This window comes from Protomyctophum parallelum (assembly GCF_964188405.1).
Source record: "Protomyctophum parallelum genome assembly, chromosome: 3".
Taxonomy (NCBI): Eukaryota; Metazoa; Chordata; class Actinopteri; order Myctophiformes; family Myctophidae; genus Protomyctophum; species Protomyctophum parallelum.
Window position 1 is genome coordinate 6009190 of NC_139698.1, and position 12500 is coordinate 6021689.

The 12500-nt window shown below is 45.6% G+C and overlaps 1 protein-coding gene across 3 annotated transcripts in view; it reads right to left on the reverse strand.

Annotated features, from left to right (window-relative positions):
* Window positions 1-12500, reverse strand: part of otoa (otoancorin) — a 29981-nt gene that overhangs the window by 13301 nt on the left and 4180 nt on the right. The window contains exons 7-15 of one of the 3 annotated variants that reach the window (XM_083761012.1): window positions 10728-10783; window positions 10317-10437; window positions 9725-9843; window positions 8935-9076; window positions 8400-8596; window positions 6438-6528; window positions 4445-4628; window positions 2849-2944; window positions 1295-1473 (exon numbers count right to left, since the gene is read on the reverse strand). In XM_083761012.1, the coding sequence (XP_083617138.1) occupies window positions 1295-1473; window positions 2849-2944; window positions 4445-4628; window positions 6438-6528; window positions 8400-8596; window positions 8935-9076; window positions 9725-9843; window positions 10317-10437; window positions 10728-10783 (1185 nt within the window). Of the gene's footprint in view, window positions 1-1294; window positions 1474-2848; window positions 2945-4414; window positions 4629-6437; window positions 6529-8399; window positions 8597-8934; window positions 9077-9724; window positions 9844-10316; window positions 10438-10727; window positions 10784-12500 lie in introns of all 3 variants that reach the window. The other 2 variants (XM_083761011.1, XM_083761010.1) reach the window with 2 other exon arrangements.

Below are 12500 nucleotides of genomic sequence, written 5' to 3' on the forward strand. Positions count from 1 at the left end.
TTCAGAGAGGTCACCGCGCCCCACGCCTGCAACACAACACACCCCATTCAGAGAGGTCACCTCGCCCCACACCTTCAACACAACACAACACACCCCATTCAGAGAGGTCACCTCGCCCCACACCTTCAACACAACACAACACACCCCATTCAGAGAGGTCACCTCGCCCCACACCTTCAACACAACACAACACACCCCATTCAGAGAGGTCACCTCGCCCCACGCCTGCAACACAACACACCCCATTCAGAGAGGTCACCTCGCCCCACGCCTGCAACACAACACACCCCATTCAGAGAGGTCACCTCGCCCCACACCTGCAACGCAACACAACACAACACACCCCATTCAGAGAGGTCACCTCGCCCCACACCTTCAACACAACACAACACACCCCATTCAGAGAGGTCACCTCGCCCCACGCCTGCAACACAACACACCCCATTCAGAGAGGACACCTCGCCCCACACCTTCAACACAACACACCCCATTCAGAGAGGTCACCTCGCCCCACGCCTGCAACACAACACAACACAACACAACACAACACAACACACCCCATTCAGAGAGGTCACCTCGCCCCACACCTTCAACACAACACAACACAACACACCCCATTCAATCGGTCTCGCACAAATTTCTCGCACAATCGGTCTCGCACAATCGGTCTCGCACAAATTTCTCGCACAATCGGTCTCGCACAATCGGTCTCGCACAAATTTCTCGCACAATCGGTCTCTGAGAAATTTCTCGCACAATCGGTCTCGCGACCTGCAGGCTTTTCTCTTCGCAGATGAGTGAGGCTGGGAACGATTCTATACGCACCTCCAGGGTTTTTGGCTGTACCCTACCCGGTGACATGTCTTACCTCCAGTGTCTTGTCCCTCTGCACAGAGAGCTGCTCCTGGCTGTACCCGGTCACAGAGCCCAGGGTCTTACCTCCAGGGTCTTGTTCTTCAGTACAGTGAGCTGCTCCTGGCTGTACCCAGTCACAGAGCCCAGGGTCTTACCTCCAGGGTCTTGCTCTTCAGTACAGTGAGCTGCTCCATGCTGTAGTCGGTCACATAGCCCAGGGTCTTACCTCCAGGGTCTTGTTCTTCAGTACAGTGAGCTGCTCCATGCTGTAGTCGGTCACAGAGCCCAGGGTCTTACCTCCAGGGTCTTGTTCTTCAGTACAGAGAGCTGCTCCATGCTGTAGTCGGTCACATAGCCCAGGGTCTTACCTCCAGGGTCTTGTTCTTCAGTACAGTGAGCTGCTCCATGCTGTAGTCGGTCACATAGCCCAGGGTCTTACCTCCAGGGTCTTGTTCCTCAGTACAGTGAGCTGCTCCATGCTGTAGTCGGTCACATAGCCCAGGGTCTCGGCTACCTCGTCAAACGTCTGCGGCGTGATGCCGTTCAGCTGGGCGGCGCTCCACAGCACGTTGGTGTCTCCCAGCTCCTCTATCAGCTGGGCTGTAGGTCCAGTGGGAGCTATAAGGACATATTATTTATTATTAGTAGTATTAGTAGCAGTAGCAGTAGCAGTAGCAGTAGCAGTAGCAGCAGCAGTAGCAGCAGTAGCAGCAGTAGCAGCAGAAGTAGCAGCAGGTGTAGTAGTACACATTGAAATGTGTCTAATAATGCCTAATAATAATAATAAACGTCCCACTGGAAGGATCCCCAAGGAGGAGGGCACTAATGTTGCTCTGGAGAGGGAAGTCCGGAGCTCTCTGGTGGAGCTGTTGCCCCCGCGACCCCACTACAGATAAGCGGTTGAAGATGGATGGATGGATGGATGGATGGATGGATGGTAACCTGACTTTGCCAGATGGGGGCGGTATTGGGTAACCATGTTCCCCAACACCACAACTATCTGGGACCTCTCAGGGAGTTCAGCTAACACCGAACCGCTCCCGGTTCGAGCCAATCAGCGTGAGCTAAGGGCGGGATATGTGCGAAACCGGATGTGAAGCTATATAGACACGTCAATATGATTGGTTGTGTTTGCACGCCCACACGGTGATAGACAGACGGTCCCATCCAATCATCTACCAAGTATCTTGAAAAAAAGGAACAGCCCCGTCATCGAATTTGCTTCCGCGATCCCAGATCCCAATAAGCTGTGAAACAAATTTGTGTAGCAAGCTTCTTGGATCTGGCAGCGTCAGGTTAGATGGATGGATGGATGGATGAGTAAAAAAGTGAATGGGAGCTATCTACAACACAGGGGTCATCAATATGTCCGTACACAGACAAAACTCTAGATTTTCTGTTTTACACAGCATTATAATGTTCTTATTTTAATCATTTATTTTTATCTTCAGAATATACATGCCACTATATGACACTATGGCATGTTATGAGTCCACTAGTACTGGTGGACTAATGCACCATTTTTTGTCGACTCTCTCTCCGTTGTCTCAGACGTAGGCTGTGGACAGTTCAGAAAGCAGCCTATACCACACTAATAGAAACAGCAGGCTTTCTATTGCTGGAAAGTTAGCATGCTATAAGGGAAGCCATTAATGGAAGCCATTACGTTAATAAATATCAATAGAATTAATTAATAATATATCCAATTAAAATAATATATATATATATATATATATTTATTTATTTTCTTTTAAGAAAATAAATAAATCTGCCAAACGTAGATGTCACTGGTAGGCAGTTTTCTGAGCGTGTCCATATATAGTCCTCTAGGAGGCAACCAATCATAATGAAGATAAGTGGAAAATGGAGTGAAGGGTCGTCCTATATAAATACAGTAGGCCTACTTGGGTAATTGTATAGTTACTTTCTGAGACTTAATTTGCTGTGATGTAATGTAATGCAATGCCATGCCATGCCATGTGACCGTCCTCACCATCTCTCCTCTCGCGGGGAGGTTTAGGCCACCAGTCGCCCAGGTCCTCCAGGCCGGTCTTTCCCAGCACAGAGTCGTAGTCGTCATAGTCTGCTGCTGAGGAGTTCATTAAACAATAATGAAAATAAAAATAAAAATACATGTCAAGGAGAGGCAAGATTAAGCGCTTTATCTCTTTATATATATATGTGTATATATATATAGGTTTTTCTTATTTTTTTATTTTTCTTGGTTTATTTTCTTTCTTTTTATTTAATATTACTTTGTTTTATTTTATTTACCTATTTGTATTATTGTTAATCTTATTTTTACCCCCCATTGAAGTTGTTCATTAATCATAACCATATGATCCCTTTCTTTGTATCTTAAGTATCTTGTCTACCTGTTGGTTTTTATACCTGTGTATATACTGTATGTTGTGTGTATTGTTTTGTACTCAACCTATTGGTTTTATACCTGTGTTTATATGTTGTTTGTATGTCTGGCCTCGTGGGGAAAGATGGTGGGTGGGTGGGGAGGAATGGGAAAGGAGTTGTGGGAGAAAATGTAAAAAAAAACCAAAGAGTTGTATTCTCTGTCTGTGAAAATTGCATTATGTCATACTCTTTTGAACATTCTGTACGGGCACCCATTTTGGTGTCAGCATCATGTTATGCTTTAGCTATTTAAAAATAGCAGATCTACAAGCTCATATTGCGCCACCGAGTGGCGCGATACGAGCTTGTAGGTCTGCTATTTTTGAAAAATCGAAGAGCGACTGACATTTTTAGAATCTGATCTCAGGTCAGAATGGGTTCATCAGACCAGTGTGTGTCCGGCGGAAACCTCGTATGAATCTGATCTCAGGTCAGAATGGGTTTAAAAAAAAAAAGGAGAGGCAAGATAGCTGGGCCCCTTGAATGTGTGAGGTGGTGACACTTAAGTGTACATAAGTGTCATATGTGCACTTTAGCAGCAGGTGCAAACTGGTGTGTTGCACCGCTGGGCCACGGATAATAATAATAATAATAATAATAATAATAACTTTATTTATATAGCACCTTTCCAAAAATAAGTTTACAAAGTGCTTTATATATAATAATAGCAGTAAAAATAAAATAAAAACAAAACAAAATGAAGGAAAACACCATTAAAACATTTCATAAAAAGGCTGTGCAATAAAGGTGATTTCTTTTCTTTTTTTCTTTTTTATCCCACTATTTTGTAACCCAGTTTTCTTTTCACCCAGTGCCAATTATCTAATGTAATCCTGGGCGCTACACTTCCTCTGCCAACCTGGGGGGGCAGCGGACTGACCTCATGCCTCCTTCTATGCATGAGGAGTCCAAGCTGCTTCTTTTCACCTGACAGAGGGGAATTTCCCCGGCCGGACGCCCGGACGTAGCGCGTGGAAGGAACACATTATTCCGACCAGTTCCTCTCCCCTCCATCAGGCGCCCTGGCTGGCCAGGGGGAGGTAGTTTTAGAGACCAGGATTACTGCATGTTTTTGTGAGGGTACCTACCCTAGGGGACACGGGGAGAACATGCAAACTCCAAAAGGTGAGTTTTTAACCACACTATATACCTCCTGCATGCACAATATTTATCAACGCACCACTCCTCCTCCTCCTCCTCCTGGACTCCTCTTCGTCCTTCTCCTCGTCCACAGAGGAGTTGACCGCCAGGTAGAAGAGTTTCTCCCCCAGAGCGGACATGTTGCGTCCCGTCTGGAACTCCCTGGGACCGGAGGGCTGGGACCATGTGTCCTTCAAGTCCAGCAGAACCTTCTTCAGCCACGACTGGAAAACACATATTAAGCAAAGAGTGTGTACTTCCTTCGTTGTCTAATATTTGATGTTTTGGTGCAAGTAGTAGACTGATTATTCTACTGTTTTTCACTATTTTGATTTGATTGATATATTGATTTGATTGATTGATTGATTGATTTTATTGCATTATTGGTCAAAGATGTTAACAGCACAGAGTACATTACATTGTTACACAGAGTAATACATTGTTTAGGCTAAAAGGATAACACAAAACAAAATAAACCTGGGGGACTTGTTTCCATTGTTGGTCCTATAGTAGGCTATTCAATTAATCAACCGAGCATAAAATATTAAAACATTAATACATGGTAAATGGTGCATTTATATAGCGCCTTTATCCAAGGCGCTTTACATAGATTGCGCATTACATTCATCAACAAATACAAATAGCTAATAATTATGTACAGAGAAGACTAGGGGGAAAAGCAGCCCTTATAGTTTTCTGACAGGTACATGCAGGCCAGTTTTGAAAGCATTCTGTAAATGGTAAATGGTAAATGGTGCATTTATATAGCGCCTTTATCCAAGGCGCTTTACAGAGATTGTGCATTACATTCACCCATTCACACACCGATGGCAGCAGAAACCATGCAAGGCACCAACTAGCACATCGGGAGCAATTAGGGGTTCAGTGTCTTGCTCAAGGACACTTCGACAGTAACTCTGGGGGAGCCCGGGTTCGAACTGGCAACCTTACGGTTACCATCCAGGCACTCTACCCCTGAGCCACCGCCTGTGAATGTTTCCCCTCGCAAAATATGGATCCCGGGGTTGGTTTAAACGTTAAAGTCACAACTGCTGCTGCAAAAATGAGTGTCTGTCACAGACATGCGCAGAGCAAGTTCAGTCAGGAAACTCCAGTTGCCGGCGGCCGTTCATGGGAGGCGTACTATCATCCGACAGAGCATTGCTCCGAAGGAGCAATGCTCCGAGGTGCGCTGCGGGTCGGGAGAGGGTTGCGGTTAGGTTTAGGTGTCTGCCCCGGGGGAGGTTAGGGTGAGGGTGAGGGAGGAGGTAGGTTGTCGTTCGGACCAATGCTCCGTCGGATGAAAGGCATGCACTCGCCGTTCATTGGGTCGCCTAAGCATCACCTTCTCATTCACATGATTCACTTCATCCAATCACATTCCATCTTCATATTACATATCATATTACATGTGTATTTAAACTGGAAGTTTGCACTGCTCATCCTGCTTGCTTGCTGCAGCACACACACTGATAATGCAGCGCTGCTGTCTGCTTAAAACGTATGCTGCTCACCCTCCTCCACCTGTCTATGTACAGGGGATTCGGAGTCCCTATGGTTGGGACTGATGCGCTTGATCTGAGTACCTAAAAAGCAGATCCAATTCATCGCCAATCCATAATAAATATATTGCTAATGTTATATTCAATAAATATATAATATATATATATATTCCATTCATGAGTTGTCCTGACTGAAACTGGATATTTGTTCAAATATTGTTGGTCAACTACTTGAGAGACCAGGTTGGCCAGGAATATCACTTCAAGAATCAGCCATTTGTTTTTAATGGGGATTGGGAATACGTTTTTGAGGCCTTTTTTAGGACAAAGTAGTACATGATTGCTCTTGTCTTCATGTTTTTATGTTTCATTTAAGCAATATTAGGCCTACACAAGACGGTTTGCTTTACCGTGATTATTGGTAAACGTATTAACGTATAAAGAGCTTTTTTTTTTCCTTCATATTTCCTGAAAATCAACAGCTTTGGACATAATTATGAAGATTTGTAGTTTAAACAGACAAACACTTACCCTGTAGCGTAAACGACGGACGGCCGCACTGTCCAATAGGAGGAGAGGGCCGAGGGATTCCATGGTCTCAGCCGACCAATCCGACGGATCCCTGCAAAATGACAGAGTAGCAATGAGTGGATGCACCGATGTATATAGAGCACCGAAGTCCTGACGTAACTCGCTCATCCCGACGATTCCCCTGGTTCGCGGAAGTAATGTCTCTATGGAGAATAACATGGGGTGATCTTAATATCGTCTACTATAAGCGTTGTGGTCCAAAAATAAACAAGCTGTCTCGGCGTTATTGTCAGGGAGGTGTCTCTGTATCGTTTGCAACAGTCAGTCACTCATATATGATACAGTCTGCTTCTAGTGAAAATCTAACTAATTCAGCAGCAGTAACATTAGCGTTTTCTCTCAGTCAGTTGGTTCTTCATATCCATATGAGTGAAGCGGCCGGGGTGACATGTTTATTTTTCAAACACAGTTGTTATATGAGGCGATCTCAAATCGCCTCAATGGGGATTTCAATGCAACTAAACAAATACATGAACCTGGGGACTGATGCCCTCTACTGAAAGTGACGTCAGACTTCGGTGCTCTATAGGCCACACATCGGTGTCGGCCGATATTTGCCGTTATCGGTCAATATCGGCAAATAAAGCCGACGTCAACCGATGGCATTATAGCCGATATTTACCTGAGCATACATTTTGCGTTGCAATTGGCTATGTCGATGTCTTGGTTATCTGCAGCTTACCAAGCTGTAGATTCTGTTATATTTCTCGTCCTATAGGTTTCCGGCCTGATGACTACAAAACAATGTCTACGATTATCATCTGCTCCCGACCGGATCATAAACCCAAAATGGAATGCCTCCCAGGCCATAGAGCGTCGCAGTCCCGCCCCCTTTCAGAACGACAAGTGGCCCAGGAAATTATTCTCCATTCATTTTCTCCATAGGCTTTTCAAAAAGTATTTACGCCGCGGACAAAGCCAACTCGGATCGTGACTAATCATGACAACAAACACAATTTTTTGTGCCGATCAAATAATTTGAAAGAAGAAAATAAAGGCAGGAGACAACACTATTTGTTTTGTTTTTATTCTTACTAATGATTTGATTTGCCCAAAACATTGTAATTATTGTCATGATTTTGTCACGATCCCAGTTGGCTTTGTCCATGGCGTCTTTAAATAAATACTTTTTGAAAAGCCTATGGAGAAAATGAATGGAGAATCATTTCCTGGGCCACTCGTCGTTCTGAAAGGGGGTGGGTTCTGCGACGCTCTATAACCTATACCATAGGTCTGGTTGAGGAGCTGCCTGCAGCAGCTCCCTGCGGCTGCAGCGCGGAGGTATCTGTAACCTATACCCATAGGTCTGGTTGAGGAGCTGCAGCAGCTCCCTGCGGCTGCGTGGAGGTATCTGTAACCTACCTATAGGTCTGGTTGAGGAGCTGCCTGCAGCAGCTCCCTGCGGCTGCAGCGTGGAGGTATCTGTAACCTACCCATAGGTCTGGTTGAGGAGCTGCCTGCAGCAGCTCCCTGCGGCTGCAGCGTGGAGGTATCTGTAACCTACCAATAGGTCTGGTTGAGGAGCTGCCTGCAGCAGCTCCCTGCGGCTGCAGCGTGGAGGTATCTGTAACCTACCCATAGGTCTGGTTGAGGAGCTGCAGCAGCTCCCTGCGGCTGCAGCGTGGAGGTATCTGTAACCTACCCATAGGTCTGGTTGAGGAGCTGCCTGCAGCAGCTCCCCGCGGCTGCGTGGAGGTATCTGTAACCTACCCATAGGTCTGGTTGAGGAGCTGCAGCAGTTCCCTGCAGCTGCGCGGAGGTATCTGTAACCTACCCATAGGTCTGGTTGAGGAGCTGCAGCAGCTCCCTGCGGCTGCGCGGAGGTATCTGTAACCTACCCATAGGTCTGGTTGAGGAGCTGCAGCAGCTCCCTGCGGCTGCGCGGAGGTATCTGTAACCTACCCATAGGTCTGGTTGAGGAGCTGCAGCAGCTCCCTGCGGCTGCGCGGAGGTATCTGCGCGCAGGAGGCCATGGTGGTCAGGGACACGTGGAGGACGTCCTGTCCCAGCTGGGACAGCGAGGACGGGGACACCTCGCACAGCAGAGGTCCTAGCCTCAGCACGTCCTCACTGGACAGACCCCAGAGCGTGTCACTCCCCTGGAAGCACAAACACACACACACACACACACACACACACACACACACACACACACACACACACACACACACACACACACACACACACACACACACACACACACACACACACACACACACACACACACACACACACACACACACACACACACACACACACACACACACACGCACACACACACAAACATGCACGCAATTAGATAATGTCCAACCATAACAAAATATTCTTTAGTCTTGGTGTCATCAAATGGTGGTCCGTAACTCAAATGACAAGATTTGACTGAGTGACTGCCATTGGACATTTTTCGTGCATGCGTGCGTGCGTGCGTACGCCGTACATTGGTCAGACAGCTTAGAGCTCTCTCGGTCAGAGCGCGGCGAGACAGAGATCTCAGCGGCAGAGCGCTCAGGTCGGCTTCAGACATCTTGTCCAGGAAGGATGGACACACCGAGTCTGGAATATCCATGATCTTCCTTGGACTGGGAGAGAGACAGAGAGAGAGAGAGAGAGAGAGAGAGAGAGAGAGAGAGAGAGAGAGAGAGAGAGAGAGAGAGAGAGAGAGAGAGAGAGAGAGAGAGAGAGACAGAGACAGAGACAGAGACAGAGAGTCACAAACATAATGCACGTGCACTTTACACAACTTAAAATACGTAGAAGTCATCAAAGCTGATAGTCATCAGCTGGTGGGGAGACACACAGGCAGATGGTAAGTGGATGGTACTGTAAGTGGATCATGAACATGAGGTGTATGTTACGGGGGGTCCTTGAGGGCGTTCCAGGGGGTCCCCAGCTAAATTATATTTACATTTTTTACCCTTATGGGTCTGTAATGGGTCCATTTGAGTTAAAGAGTTAAATTAAGTTTGTTAAATTAAGTTTCATTTTACAATATGTATTGGGGTCCCAGAGATAGGCCATTAAATAGAGAGCCTAATTCAGGTCAACCCGGGGGTCCTAGAGCCGTACAAATATTCTCTTATGGGGGTCCTTGGCATATAGTTATAAAATGGAGGTCCTTGGTATATAGTTATAAAATGGGGGTCCTTGGTATATAGTTTCAAATGGGGGTCCTCAGGCTAATGAGTATTATTTTGGGGGTCCTTGACATGAAAAGGTTTGTGTCTTACGGTAAGCGTATGAGGAACATGGTGGGGATGTCTTCCAGCTGGTCTTCAGTGATGCTCTGGAAGTAATCCTCCTTCTCCTTCAGCAGGCTGGAGAACAGCTTCCTGGCAGCGCACGACACCTACACACACACACACGCACGCACGCACGCACGCACGCACGCACGCACGCACGCACGCACGCACGAGATCATCAGCGCCGTCGTCATCATCATCATCACCTTTATTTATTCTTGGTTCCCAGATAAATGACGGAGAGTTATTGGTGTAACCAAATGGACCCTTAAAATGAATTAAAATGTTCTGCTCTCAAGAGTTAAAATTATTAACTTAATTGACGAGAAGTCTATACACAATTAGAGAATGTAGAAGAATTGTTATTTTGATCGTCTGCCGGTTGTCTCTCGTAACGGTACCAACATCAATACAGCATGGAATTGTGGACAGAATCTTATCCAATGACAACACAATATGATTTTGTTTTGGGTCTGAGAGGCGTCTGTGTGTGTGTGTGTGTGTGTGTGTGTGTGTGTGTGTGTGTGTGTGTGTGTGTGTGTGTGTGTGTGTGTGTTTGTGTGTGTGTGTGCGCATGTACCTGCGCTCTGGACAGCCATCGGGGGTTCTCGGTCATGATCTGAGCCATCTCCATGGCGTCGCCCTCGGCAACCCTGTCAATCATCTTACACACCATGCCCTGAATGGCTGAGCCCAGCTTCCTGTCAACCGTGTGATGACATCATCGCCGGGCGCCACCGTGGAAACCAATGGCACACATTTGTTACCGAATCAATTTCAAATATGCACACACACGCACAGTCGCACGCACGGTCGCACGCACGCACACACAGACACACACACACACACACACACACACACACACACACACACACACACACACACACACACACGCACACACACACACACACACCATGTGTATTAATTTGAACATTTGAACCTATAGCATATCTGTCTAAGTAACAATCTTGTCTTGTACAGAGAGTCTGACCTGATGTCTTTAGGTTTGATGGTTTTCTTCAGAAACCTTTTGGCCAGGAACGCTGCCTGTGTGGGACGAGAAGAGGACATGCAAAGTTTCCATTAAATAATCCGTAATTAGTTCACCTTATTAATCCAATCAATTGATAAGCAACCTCCATTTCCACGTTGATAATGGCCACTATATTTCCACTCACTCCACAGGGCCACATTGTATGAGGCAGAAACCTCTCCACATTTTAACTTTTTTCATAATAATTAAAAATGCCACAGACGAAAAACAGTCTAAAAGTCCACACTATTGATCCATAATGTATAAATTATAGATAAGGATTCAGGACAACGAGGCCTTTTCGTGGAGATGTCAGAATTAAATTTGGACTTAGACTGTATTTCGTCTGTGGTACTCTTATTAATGCCCTACTTCGTCATTCTATGCCACACCAAAGTAGCAAAAGTAGTTGATCTACAAGCTTTGAAGCTTGTAGATCTGCTATTTTCGCATTTTTGTAATTGTAATGCTGAAAAGTACAATTGTTATTCAATTTGAAATGCATTTAGTTATACTTATGTTAACTTTATGACCTTAAATGGCCTACAAACATTGGACATAAAAAAACACAATAACTTTGAATACAAATCATTAAGCTACTAATAGAGACTAATTAAAGCGGGTATTGTAATTGTAACAGAACAATAAAATATAAGTCAGTATTCCTATATTAACCTGTGGGCAGCATTAAGTGAAGGTGGGGGCCACATCACTATATTGCCAATGTATGATCTATAACGTGCAAATTATGATATACAGAATACAAAATGCATGTTACTGTAATATATTCATTAATCAAATATTGTATTGTGCCTTTTGCAACGCATGCAGGCAAATACATTGTAGATGGAAACAGCATAGGAAAGACAGTGTAGGAGAGACAGACAGTAGGAAAGCTGAGAGGGAGACAGACAGTAGGACAGCTGAGAGGGAGACAGACAGTAGGACAGCTGAGAGGGAGACAGTGTAGGAGAGACAGACAGTAGGATAGCTGAGAGCCTAGGGAGACAGTATAGGAGAGACAGATACTAGGACAGCTGAGAGACAGACAGTGTAGGAGAGACAGACAGTAGGAAAGCTGAGAGGGAGACAGTGTAGGAGAGACAGACAGTAGGACAGCTGAGAGGGAGACAGTGCAGGAGAGACAGACAATAGGACAGCTGAGAGGGAGACAGTGTAGGAGAGACAGACAGTAGGACAGCTGAGAGGGAGACAGTGTAGGAGAGACAGACAGTAGGACAGCTGAGAGGGAGACAGTGCAGGAGAGACAGACAATAGGACAGCTGAGAGGGAGACAGTATAGGAGAGACAGATACTAGGACAGCTGAGAGACAGACAGTGTAGGAGAGACAGCCAGTAGGACAGCTGAGAGGTAGACAGATAGTGTAGGAGAGACAGACAGTAGGACAGCTGAGAGCCTAGGGAGACAGTATAGGAGAGACCGACCGTAGGACAGCTGAGAGCCTATACAAAGTGTAGTATTTTGCATGTATTATGCACTTTGTTTTCTTGTAGAAAAGCATCTAATTGATGATATATATTTTTTCTAAGACCTTACCCAGAAAAGGTAAGTTAGAAATAGGTCTATAATTTTGGAGCACAGAGGTTGTGTTTCTTGAGGAGAGGTTTTACCACGGCCATTTTCAGAGAGTCTGGAAAGATGCCCGACTCCATACTATTAACAATTATAAATATCTCCAATTAAGCAATCTATAACTTATTTGAGAAATG